The 13,828-nt window shown below is 38.1% G+C and overlaps 1 protein-coding gene across 4 annotated transcripts; it reads right to left on the bottom strand.

The window, feature by feature from the left end:
• Positions 1–7,461: 7,461 nt before the first annotated feature.
• On the bottom strand, positions 7,462–12,372 carry LOC311091446 (uncharacterized protein). 4 transcript variants are annotated; one of them, XM_084127386.1, is made up of 6 exons: positions 12,217–12,372; positions 9,618–9,701; positions 9,451–9,539; positions 9,263–9,365; positions 9,043–9,179; positions 7,462–8,146 (listed from the first exon to the last, which is right to left on the bottom strand). In XM_084127386.1, exons 1-6 carry the CDS (start codon positions 12,241–12,243, stop codon positions 8,125–8,127), a joined length of 462 nt encoding a protein of 153 aa, XP_083983512.1. In that variant the 5' UTR covers positions 12,244–12,372; the 3' UTR covers positions 7,462–8,124. The 4 variants fall into 4 exon arrangements, with proteins under 4 accessions (XP_083983512.1, XP_083983511.1, XP_083983510.1 ...); XM_084127385.1 differs by lacking the exon at positions 7,462–8,146 and adding an exon at positions 8,419–8,830; XM_084127384.1 differs by lacking the exon at positions 7,462–8,146 and adding an exon at positions 8,898–8,957.
• Positions 12,373–13,828: the final 1,456 nt, after the last annotated feature.

Genomic DNA, 13,828 nt, shown 5'->3' with positions numbered 1-13,828 from the left:
TGTTGTTCTGGTGTCATCCCCTCTGCCTGTAAAACTCACTCTGTTGCCTTTTCCGACCACATGCTCATTACTTTTAACATCACCCTCCCGCTATCTAAAATGACCCTCCCTCGCACCATCTCCTTCCGGAATATCAAGGACATTAACACTGTCACCTTTGCATCTGATATCATTAATTTTCCAAGTGTATCTGCCTGCTGTTCTCCCGATGAATTAGTTTCTTACTACAACAAAAATCTTCACACTCTCTTGGACACCCATGCTCCTATGAGATCCAGATCAGTCTCCTTCACCCGCTCAGCACCCTGGTTCACTCCCGCCCTACGCCTTCTGAAATCTCAGGGCCGTCAGCTGGAACGCCTTGCCAATAGAACTGGACTCACCATTCACAACAATATGTACAAGGACCATGTCAATCTGTATAAGGACTCCCTCTCCTCAGCTAAATCTGCCTACTACTCTCATTTAATCCACTCTAATCATCACAATTCTAAAACCCTGTTTTCCCTTCTCACCTCCATTACAAAACCTCTTGACTCTCTTCCCTACCATATGCAATCCCAGGACTTCTGCAATAAACTTATGTCCTTCTTTGTTTCCAAAATCACGGACATCCATAAACACCTGACTTCATCTGGAGCTGCAGCTTCTGGAGGCAACTTCAACACCCCTTATCCATCCCCAACTACTACTTTTTCCAGTTTCGACCTTCCCTCCGTTCAAGCCATTTCGGACATTATTCAAAAATCTAAACCCTACACATGCCAGCTCGACCCACTTCAAGTAAATCAAATCAAACCAAGTATATTTGTATAGCGCTTTTCACAATACAGATTGTATCAAAGCAGCTTCACAGTTTTAAATTAAAATAAAATAATACAACAAGGTTTGTTTCTAGTGGAATTTATTGATTGAAACTTCCCTCCACCCTGGTTAAATCCTGTTGCTCTTCACTTGCCCCTCTCATCACTGAGATTATCCACTCCTCCCTAAGCTCCGGTTTAGTCCCCCCTTCACTCAAAACTGCCTCGGTCACATCCATTCTGAAAAAACCTGGCCTGGACCCCACCAATCTCAGCAATCTTCGTCCTATATCTAACTTACCCTTTATATCCAAAATTCTGGAAAAAACAGTCGCTTCTCAACTTCATAATCACCTCATGTCCAACAGCATCTACGAGCAGTTTCAATCTGGCTTCCGTCCCCTTCATAGCACTGAAACCGCACTCCTCAAAATTTCAGATGACCTTCTCATGGCTTCTGATTCTGGGTTACTTTCAATTCTCATTCTTCTGGACCTCACAGCAGCTTTTGATACCATTTCTCATCTTACCCTCCTTAGTCGACTATCATCCTACCCTCCTTAGTCGACTATCATCCATTGGTATCACCCACATTCCCATAGCCTGGTTTACTTCATACATTTCTGATCGCACACAGTTCATACAACTCAAATCCCAGAAATCCGTTACCTTCCCCGTCTCCGCTGGAGTGCCCCAAGGCTCTGTATTGGGGCCTCTCCTTTTTATCATTTACATTCTCCCTCTTGGTCACATCCTCCGTAAACATAACATTAAATTTCATTGCTACGCGGACGACACCCAGCTCTACCTCTCTACTAAACCATCCTCTTTACTCCCACCAACCTCTCTCACCCTCTGTCTCCAAGAAATCCATTCTTGGTTCTCATCCAACTTTCTCAAACTGAACAGTTCAAAAACCGAAGTCCTCCTGGTGGGCACACCTCATACTCTCTCCAAAGCCAATAAAAGTTTCCATTGCCATTGATAATTCAATTGTCCTTCCCTCCCCTCAGGTTAAGAGTCTGGGTGTCGTCCTCGACAGCACATTATCTTTCCACTCTCACATTAATAGCATCACTCGGTCCGCCTATTTCCACCTGCGTAACATCTCCCGTCTCCGTCCCTCTCTCACTCCCCAAACCACCGCCATCCTGGGTCACATCTCGGATAGATTACTGCAACTCACTCCTGTTTGGTCTCCCTAATAAGTCGCTCCAGAAGCTGCAGCTCCTACAGAACTCTGCTGCACGCCTGATTACTCGGACCCCCATCTCTCATCATATCACTCCCATCTTGCAACAACTTCACTGGCTTCCCATCAAACAGAGGATCATCTTTAAAATACTTCTCATTACTTTCAAAGCAGTTCACAATATGGCTCCTCCATACATCTCAGATCTCCTCCATTTAAACATCCCGACCCGTTCACTCCGTTCCTCCCATACCTGCCAGCTTTCTGTCCCCCCTGCTCGTCTTGTCACAATGTGGAGCAGGGTGTTTAGTCGCTCTGCTCCCCATTTTTGGAATTCCCTCCCTCCAGACCTTCGTACCATGGACTCATTTCACCTCTTCAAATCCAAACTCAAAACTCTTTTGTTCAGACAGTCATATTTCACCTGACCCATATCACCTCAATGTTGTCTTGCCAATTTTATTGTTTACTGTTTTAATGTTTTTATCTGCTTTGTACAGTGTCCTTGGGTGTCCTGATAAGGTGCTTTTAAATAAAATGTATTATTATTATTATTATTATTGGTTTAAACAACCGTGATGTATTGTTCTCTTTTAAAATGTTTGATTTTAAAACTCTGATATCATGTTTTATGTGTATACGTTATGTGGTAATATTCCCAAACTATCTCAGTGCGATCTCTATGGGTTATGCAATGTAATTTTTATTTAAAAAAAAAAAAAAAAACGAAAAAAAAAAAACATGTCTGTATTAAAGAAAAAAGACTGATAAACATGTATTTGGAATGGAATTAAATAAGTAGGCTACTTTGGGTGTCTTGTTCATTATATTTATTTTCATATAAAAGCAACAGAACTTCAGTCCATCCAGTTTATTAGCAACACTGTGCACGAGCGTGTATCCGGTGAATCCCGCGATATCCGCCTTTGATCTCGCAGGTGTCAGATCCACTGCGAGAAGAGAGAACTGTCCGGCTTGCCTGCGCTTTTTTCACTCCTCTCACTGCAGCCGCCTACTCTCGCGTACATTTCAGGCGAGGCAAGGCACATCTCAAACAAGCCTGCAGTCACCTGTCTGATTGCTTGTTAGCTTTGCCTAGCAACCTCGGTCCTGACGAGTTAATCAGAACGGCTGCACCTGCTATGCATTTCCGCTCCTATTCACCTTATTTTTAACGGAAATATGGACGCAGCCAGTTGACGGTATTTTGTGCGAGACTTCCGGTCAGGCACTTCCGGTCACTGGTGCGCTAACTCACTTTTCACCATAGCGGTTAATTAAACAAGTGTTCGTAACAACTAACTCATGGTTATGGCTTCGGGGAAGACCGGGATTGTTTGTGCAGTTAGAGGTTGTCATAATAACTGGTACAAAAGAAAGGTTTACTTGGAGCAGGATGTTTTAATCATTGAAATCATTGACATTTTAATTATCAGGCGCCCTACGACCAGAGACACACTGGCTGCGTGGCGTTTCTGTTGCGTGGCGTTTTACATGTCTTTGCACACCAGAAACGTGTCTGACGCGGCACTGCTAGGTGACATATGATAAGCCTCATTCATTGGTGATTATATTCGACATAATGGGGAGAGAGTTGTGGAAGGCCTATACTTAATGTTAAACATAAATATAGCAGCAAAGACAACGTCGGCAGTGTTGACGGCAAAATAGGCTACAGAATATTTCGTTCTGTATTGACAGGTGCAATATTAGAAAATCGATTTTTTTTTCCATTGCATTTATATCTGCATTTGTCAAAACCTAAACTTTCAAACATCAAAATGTCATTTATTAATATGTATTCATGTCAAAATGAAATACAAATATCTTTTCCTATTCTATTTTGCCTGGAAACGCTTCCAAAACGCTTGCGTGTTGCGTGAAAAATAGGCGTCGATTCTATTTATAGCATGCACGCGTTTTCCGCGCCTGTGAGACGCGCGTTTCACGCAGGCAGTGTGCACGTTCTAACCTGTTAACATGGGAGCCGAAATAAAAACGGACACGCCACGCAGCCAGCCTGAGGAATCCCTTCGCCTGTGGTTAAAAGCTTTACATTTGAAGAAACCATCGAAACGACCGTATGTTTGTTCTTTTCATTTCGTGAACACCTACAGAAGACCACCCGATACCAGAAAAGTGGCTGGGCTATGAAGTCTCAATAAAAACCATGATAAAAACTCCAAGGAGAAACAAAATCATTATAGTAACCCCTGTATAAAATCTAGTGATCATGGCATAATGGCATGATCATGGCATTTATTTTGTATGATTTACAATTATTTATAGCCATCTACTTATTGCTATCCTATGCTTTGGTTGCACTCTGATGGCATTACTAATACATTTGACATGACAAAATACCTCCATAGATATATTAGTCCAGCGTTGGCTCGACTGTGTTTAGGGCGGTGCTGAAGGCGCCGGCGAAGTTTTGGCACTCTGCCAGCTAGATGCATGAGTGTTTTCAACCAGGTCCGGTACCCTAACTGAGTGAGGCGGGGCTTTAGTTCTTTGTAGTATTCATCTGCTAAGGCATGTGTAACATTTTTCTGTCAACTCTGCATAATCCTTCGCGATCGATATCGTTATTAGCCCAGGGAAGCGAGGAAACGGAAGTGCCGCACAAAAACCGGACATTGGACCCATGTTTACTTCCGCGTTCGAAAATAAGGTGAATATTTGCCAAGCGTTTTGCTGTGTTTGTTGTCATTGTTCTCACCAGTGTATCTCTAGTTCTATGTTCGTGTCCAGCCATTGTGTGAATTTACCTGCCTCGTGTGGATTTACTGCCTGGTGTGGATTACTTCACATACGGCCCGTTAGGCTGTTTAATCCGGTGTGGTGAATAATCGGGTCCGGCTGAAGAAATGGGTCCGGGCTGAGGACCCAAGCAATCCGATTGGCTCAAAGCCCGTTTTATGGGTAATCGCTTTAGTGCCTGGTTACAAATCATACAAAATCACTTTATTATAGAAGACGTTTGTACTACGTTATAACGAATCATTAATGTATTTAATGTATTCTAAAGTATACGTTTCATATACTAGTATTTAACCGAAGCTATAGATTGTGAAATTAACCCCCTGAGGTCGACGGTATCGCCGGCGATACCAGCTCGCTTTTTTTTTATCAGTGTAAAAGAAACTCATGAATACTCTGTTGACTTTGATTTTCCATAGGAGTTCCATACATCAATCGATTCTGTTAAATGTGTATTATTTTTGTGTATACTCACAATAAAAACATAGTGTTGTGCTTTTCGACAAATAAAGAAAAATAAACACGAAGCGAGTTCTGCCTTCTCTCTGTCCGTGTAGTCCATTCTGAAACGCGTCCGAAAATGAACCATAACTCAGTGAATACTTCTCACACATACACGTGATATATGTCTTTATGAAGCTTGAAATCTCTTCTTTTAAATGAAGTAATTTATATAAAAAACAAATATTCTCATCTTGTGAAATCTGTATTAAAAGAGAGCGATTCCAGTCGACCTAATTAGAGCTAATTCAAATGTAATGTGACTCCGCCCACGGAGAGCGCACGCTATTCAAACGCAAATGGCTGAGGTAATCCGCGCAATCCTATGAACGCCCCCGTATCAGCTCGAGAAAACCAAAACACAAGTTTATTCAGAACATTACTTGCTTACACCGTCTCGCAGCGCTGTGAGGAATAATGAGGAATACAAGGAATACGAGCTGAGGAATACTAGTAAGTTTTTCCTTCTCGGGTATCTGTTTATTGACGAATGAACGGCATAGATGCGCGCTGTTTACCACAGCTGGCAAAAAACATATTACGTGACAGTTCTCCATTATGGACGCGAGCTCTAAAAAAAAAAACACTAAAAGACTTTCAAACTTTCACAGAGACCTCAAAACAGAAAGTACAAATCCTTTCTTTAAAACGAATTTCGTTTTGTATCAATTGTATCTTAATTTTAATAATATTTTCATTAACAAATTTCCTGGATTTAAAGTAAATAAGCCTATCGTCAACGAATGATGATGTTTTAGCAAACTGTATTGCTATACTGAGATGAGTAAAAATCGACTGAAATATGCAAATTAACATTTATATGCCCTAATATTTCATGAAAACAACTTTACAGTCAGGCGAAATATGAAAGACAACATTTTGTTTAGTAGATTTGGGTACAGTTTTTACTGTAGAATATACTGCCTCGTCAAATAAGCTTTTGTTTAGCAATTTCTATATATAAAATAGCCTAATATTTTTGTCAAAAATAAAGTCATCAACTAAGATGTTAGCTGTTCCAATGTTGGCTATATTCAAAGTAATGAATACATAGATAAAATGTAGGCCTATAATCTTTCTTTTTTTTTTTTATAAAGAAAGAGTACACTTGAAATATTGTTGAAATTGTAATTATTGTTGTAATTGTAACCTTTTTAATAAAATAGCACAACATATGTACAAGATAGATGTAAGCAAAATCTTAAATGGTCAATATAAGTCTTCTAAATATCTTTTGTCCTTTGTGGCTCAGCCAGTTTCACACCTGTGTGAATGGCTCATCATTATGCAGAGTGGGTGGTAATTCAGGTGAAAACCACTCCTCGTTCACGCCCCCTCGCATATTGGCTTTCCAAGCAAAACCTGTTTTACATCAATTTAAATCAATGTATGATTTTATTTGAACGATAAAGCAAGACTATTTTCACATAATTTTGAAGAAAAAACTATAGGCGAGGACATCCATTGGTCAAAAGTCTTATTGACCCATATTTACTATGTGTTTTGTGGCCTTATTTCAGAATTTTTAGTTTTTAGTTTTTTCAATATCCACGCATAAACATTATTCTCTCAAAAATTAAAACATGTACATACACGTGGCTCACATATTATGGTAGCCCTGTTTGTGCTTTATAGAGTGAATTTACACCTTTGCCATTAATATGTTTATAAGCAACTGAAAAAAGCACAAATGTCAGGGCATGTCAGAACATCTCAAGGGCCCAGAAAACCGCTCAGACTCCAGAGGGTTAAACATTTCTCGTTGGTAGTGTTTTTTAGTTAGCTTAGATAATAGCATAGCATACAGCTAACGTTATCCGATGATCGTGATTCGTGCTATGAGCTTTTCCTGAGCTTATACTGCACTGATACTGCCTTACCATATTCACAGCCATTCGTAATGCAATTATAATTATGTAATTATTTTGTACACTTTTATTTATTAAAATATTCTTAAAATAATGCTTATTTGTGTATATTACTATTTTTCGTATTACCAGTTTAGACATTTAAATAAATTACAGAATGCTAGCTATGTTTTGTGGGTTATAAATATTAAATATTAAATCTAGCCTTGACTAAAGAACAGTATAATAAAATTATGGAATCACAATTTTTAATGTAATTAATCAAACCCCTTAATTCATATAATAATCTTTTATTTGAAAGAAATAACATTTTTAAAGTATGTTTTGTGACAAAGTTATTTGTTATTAAGCAATGGGGCATAAAATGCTTTTTTATTACAAGCATGTCATTTGTGTACTAATGCATATGATTTATGTCAGAATTAATTCTTAATACAGAACATCATACAACACAATAACATTTAATGTAATAAAATGAGAGAACCAAAACTTATATAAAAATTTAATTAAATTACACAATACAATACATAATGAATTCAACTGAATTATGAGATGTAATATATTACATTTTTATTAACACAAAACTACAAGCAAAATGCACATCGTTTTAGGACATTTATAGAGCTTTTTAAAATACACAACAATACAAAGCAGCTTTAAACAGACATACTTTTGTATGTCTTTACTTTCCAAAACACTTTTGTGATAGTCCTCTGGCTATACATTGTGGAGATTTAAAAACAATTAATGTTGAGTTAGCTGTGTTAAAATATTTAATGAACTGTAAGGTTAAAGTTTTTTGAGAGCTAATGAGACACAAATAGATGCAGTGTCTTTTGCTGTATGTAAAGTCAGATCTTTAGTTTGAAGTAAATTCATGTTGTATGTGCAGTCAATTCTTTGTGGAACCATCCTAAGGCCTAGATGATGCAGTCAGTCAGTTTCCCCTTTAGATGGTGCGGTCGTGACCTGGTAGGTGAGGAGGCTGGACTAGGTGTCATGGACTGACTTGAGGAACTCTGTAAAAACACACAAACAACATGTCACATGCAACTGTACACTTGCAGTCCTTAGTGCTATGGAACATCACTCACTGTTTTTGCTTTGATATGTAAACTCAAAGGTGCAACGCAGCAGACGTAGTTAGCTCGTTGAACCTGGGTGCCATGGATGGACTCACCTTTGGGCTTGCATATCAAAGCAAAAACAGCAAAAGTTGAGTTCCTCAAGCCAGTCCATCCATGACACCCCTAGGTTCAACGATACAGTATTGTAACGCTGATCTGTACAACAAAAGATAAAAAAAAGTAATTACTTAATGAGTTAGTTTAATGAGTTAGTTCACAAAAACATATAAAAATCAGCCATCAGTTTCTTCCAACATATTATCAAATGATACCAGGGTGAGAAAATGATGTGTTTTTTTGGTGATATAAAAAATTCGAGTACTTATTTGTACCAACACAATCCCATAAAATGCTTACCTCAGGAATCAATTCACACATTACAAGGTCGATATGTTCAAGCTTTTTGTCCTTCTTTTGCTCAAACACAATGTTGTCGATGTGTCCTAAAAGTTCCTCAACATGTGCTGACAAGGCTGGATGAAAGCTCTTAGGTTTTGCCATTTTCCCAGTCTTCATTTGCCACCATTTGTTCCACGTGGGTTTCACCAAGCCTTTCACAATTCCTTGAAACAACTCCTGAAAAAAATATTTAGTATAGCAAACAATATCTAGCCATTTTAAATTTTGTAAGGTCTTATATGTACCTGAATTTCAGTGTCACTGACGAGAACAAATTCCTTTTTTTTCCACCTCCTCGACTGTCCTAAATTTAAAAAATCAACGATCTACTTGATTTATTAAACTTTTAAGTTGATTTATATGAATGAGGCCACTCATTTTACACATACCTTTTATACGTCATATGCTGAACAGCATATGCTGCCATTGATGATGCGTGATATCTTCTCAGATGCCACAGATCTTCTCCCTGTATCACCTCGTTTTTCATAGAGGTCCATTTGTCCCTCACCTCCATTTCTGCCATCTAATGCAATAAACACAGTTGTTAAAGTAATGTAGATAAAAATAAAATAAAATAAATAAATAAAAGCATTTTTTTTAACTTACTGTACAAACCAAAACCCCACAGTTGTTAGAGTCAGCCAGCCTCCACTGTTCTGGGTACTCAACAGTCCATTTTCCCAAGTCCCAAGTATTTCGGAAGGCATTGCTTTTGTACAAAAGAAAAAAGAAATTAATAAATGTACATTAGTAAATAAAGATCACAATTTTAACATTTACAAAGCACATAATACCATAGTATAGCCAGGTCCATCGCAGAAATTGACTTGTAGTTGCCAGTGGGGTAGTAAACTCGAATACGATTCAGCAAACCATCCAAGACCTTTACAACATAAACAGAAACCGCTTTAACCAGAGTAACAACTGTTGAGCAAAAATTTATTTTTTTATCCACACATACCCACAAAATGAAGTGGTTTCCCTTTTCGGGGCTCTGTCCACCAACAATTCTTGGAATAAGGACTGTGTCATTCTCATCAAGGTCCTTTAAAATATTTTTAAGTAAATAAGTAAGTAAATGTGTCCCCTGCCACTGAAATTTAATTAATAGATTTTCATTTACCTTCAGACAAATTAGAATTTGGGGCCCCTGGGACCTTTCTATAAAACTCCTACTAGCCAATTAATGTTAGAGGCTGAAAATGTTAGTTTTAGGGTTAGGGTTAGTGAATATTTTTGCCTTCGCTCTACAGACCGGCGCTTTCGGTATGTCGATCGGGGCGGGCCCAGGGGTCACCGTGCCAAATTTTCTATAAAACTCCCACCCACCCATTAAATGAATGCATTTGCCACAGTGGTTTCGCGAACACCGCTTGGAAAGGGCCGATCGACTAGGGGGAGACATTTTCCATCTCGCCACGGCCCCCTGGAGCGGGCGGAAAAGTTTGGTGTTTAAAAAAGTTTCATTCTCGTTAATTAAACCACCCCTACTGTACTAAACACACTCGACTGAACACATCACACTCATTTTCAAGTCATTTTAGTGCTTGATGTGCATAAAAAATGCAGTGTCCGTGAAACCATTATTTTGCATCCTCTGAATAGGTTGGATCTGGGACATTTATGTGTTTTTGCTCTCCCGTCATGTGTGATATCAATTCTCGTTAATTAAACCACCCCCACTGTACTAAGCACGCTCAACTGAACACATCACACTAATTTTCAAGTCATTTCAGTGTTTAATTTGCATAAAAATGAGTGTCCTCGAAACCACTATTTGGCGGCAAAATAGTGGCTTCGCGGACACGGTGGTTTTTAAGCTCAGCTTTCGAAATATTTTGATGAAACCTGTTTATCAGCACTCAGCGGGCTCCCCTGAGTCCGTAGCACCAAGTGTCATCCCAAAATTCCACTGTCCGTGAAACCACTATTTTGCACAGTGTAACAAATGCTACCTGGGATCTCCATATCTCAGCTCTGGAAGGCTCTAGAGCCTCCAATCTTGCACTCCTGTCTGCGCATCAGCACCCTCTATCCGAATCCAAGGTTTCAAGAAGATCCAAGAAACTTTATTTTTCGACCCAAAAAAAACCCTGTCGTTTTTTTTGGGTCGAAAAATAAAGTTTCTTGGATCAAGCCAGGACTTGCACTCATCTCTACGCCTCATCGCCCTCTATCAGAATCCAAGGTTTCAAGAAGATCCGAGAAACTTTATTTTTCGACCCAAAAAAACTATAAGGCCTACGTCGTTTTTATCTACAAGAGTCTCCTAGGATAGAAGGAATGGGTGGATATTCCGGAGCAACTTGGCATTTCTGACTGACCATTTGCCATCTTGGTTTGGAGGGGGAAAAAATCGAAGCACAACGGCTTGCCACTTGGTTTAAATATATAGGATGATGCACCAGGGTGGGTCCACTGAAGAGGATGATGTGCAACTATGCCATCAAAACCCGTGCAAATTTAAGAATTTTTTTTTTTAATAGCTGTCCACTGTAGTGACCACTATGCATGAAAGGGTTAATCCATATAAAACAGCGATTAATCTTGCAAAGTACGTTTTGGTGTTACTGCTATCATTACGTTAGTAATTCATTAAGTTAACTAAAAAGTGTCGCTATGTTGTGAGAAGGTATTCCTTTGCAGAGATCCCAACCGTAACTAAGCATTTAACAAACAGAAAAAAGTGACATCTCATTACCAGATGTTCTCCAGTCCTAAAAGTAAAACAAAAACACAAACAATCTGTATTTAAAAGATCTTTTAGAAAGTCATGGACTCTTTTGAGCCTTTGTCAGTGATACTCTGAAATACTTCCCATCCCATACATGAAAAAAATACATGCCATGTTGGTGATATCATATATATATATATATATATATATATATATTAAAATATTCTTACATAGGCTATATAAAATAAAATGACACAACCCTGTCTCTTTTTGTTAAATTTCAGTTTTATTGATCAATAATAGCAATTATGAAAGTATAAGTAGCCATACAAGTCAAGAAATAAAGTAATTAAACGATTCAGTCAAACATAAGTCAGCAGGCTACAACGTTAAAGATAAATAGCCTAAATAATTTAACGTTATATAAAGTTATGAAACTAAAACTTTGCCCTCAGCCAAAACGATTTGCCAGGGAACAAAATATAGATTAATGATTTCAAAGATCGTCCCACAAGACGAATTATATCTCATGTTTAACCACTCCACTAGATTAGAGAGCAGCAGCAGCTCTAGCCGAGGTAAGGCTGTTCCAAGCGGGATACATGAGCGCTGAGCAACCGGTGATCCCTTGGATCTCACATCTCCGAAAACGTCAGATCAAATTTTTAAATAGGCGCTATCTGTATAAACAAACAACATATTTGAGCTTTAAACAACTACATTATCGACTGAAAAACTCTTAAAACTACATTTCGTGACACAATAACAGTAGTATTTTTAAATTTCGCGGTCTTTCTCCTGCTATTGACGCAACTTGAGATTTTAAATATTAGCTATAGAATATACACGATTTACATATACAATATACAATTTAATTCAATCTTACCTTGCATATAGCAGCGGGATTTAGCATTCTACATAAAGCTACCACATAATAACACTAAAACAGCTCACGTTAGCTACAAGTTATCGCGAGAACAGATTTAGATCAGGCATACTACTGGCATACTAATGGGGTCCTCAGGGTTACAGAATACTATACGGTTACAGAATACTATACCACACCGGACCCGATTGTTCATCACACCGGCCCGTCGAGTATTTAAAAAAATGTCTTAAGATCGCATTCATTTAGCCTTTTTCTTGCAATACTTTGCGTAATATATATATTGCGTTGCATATATTTGACAATCGGAATATCAGATATTGCATGCCATAGCTGTAAAAAAAAGGATAATATGACATAAAAGCAGATCATAATTCATTCAGCGCTGTTGTGGCTGCGGTGTGTCACGTAACAAGCAATGACGCGTCACCATGGAAACCAAACAGACAGCGCCAGCGCATAGACTTGTTGCACGTTAATGTTTTTTGGAATCTCACAGAGAAAAAAAAAAGTTTGGTAACCGCTTGCACACCTGTTTAGTTTTTCCTTTGATTTGTCTGCTATTTAGTTTCTTTGCTCCTCTGGATTTGTGGATGTATCCTGACTGACTGATTCCGTTTACCGACCTTTATCGCCCGGTTTTAGGCTACGCTCCCCTGTCTGCCATGTACAGAACCCGTTTTTTTTCATTAAATGTTCTGATCTGCCTTTGCTTTTTATGTTTTATTGTATTATTCTTAAAATAAATTTGTATTTTCGTTTATTCCGTTTTTTTCCACAAATGCATGACTTTTTGAAGTGCAAATTGATTGCCATATGCAGTTTTAATAAAGTTGAATTAACGTAACCTTCTGTCATTTTTAATCTTCTAAGTGTACACTTTCTAATTTACTGTTAGGACCATTAAATAATAATAAGGATAAACAATATTTAAAAAGTATAGGCTATAATTATCTAACATATGACTAATTAAAAATTAACCTCAAACATTTTTGGTGTATAAATGGCACGAGAAATAAAATTCGTGGTATAGATACACACTTTCATGAGATCGTGTTTCATAATCTGCTACTGAGCCGGCCCTCTGTCAAATTTTAAAACCCAGTGTGGCCCTTGAGCCAAAAAGTTTGCCCACCCCTGTACTAGACTATGCAAGTGCTTCAGCTGCATGACAGCATCTGACCATTTTCCTTGCTTTATTTCCCTTCACTATAATAAACCTTATCGTTGCACTCGCAATTGGACCTTGAGACCTTGAATCTTCATTACAGTAGTGAATATCAGATCAGCTGATGGACGAGACACCTCAACATTTATATTACAAGTGTCAAAATGATTCTTCTAAAATCAAGACAGATTTATGCTTTGTAAGATATGCTCATACAGCTTAATTCGTCATGTACTGTAATTCACTGTGGTTATGTTATATTTTTATTCATACAGTAACTGTAAATGATTGTTTTCGTTAACAGCATGTATTTTGAAGCAGTTAAGATAACGACTTAAACATTGGTTAAATTAATAATTAGCTTAACAGTATATACAAATGACATTTAATTAATTTGCAAACTGTTATGCTGCTAAAAACCCATACAATTTGAGCTGACCTGTG

This window comes from Abramis brama (assembly GCF_963993115.1).
Source record: "Abramis brama genome assembly, chromosome: 10".
Taxonomy (NCBI): domain Eukaryota; kingdom Metazoa; phylum Chordata; class Actinopteri; order Cypriniformes; family Leuciscidae; genus Abramis; species Abramis brama.
The sequence above is the reverse complement of the archived record's forward strand: the minus strand, read 5'-3'. Positions and strand labels throughout refer to the sequence as shown.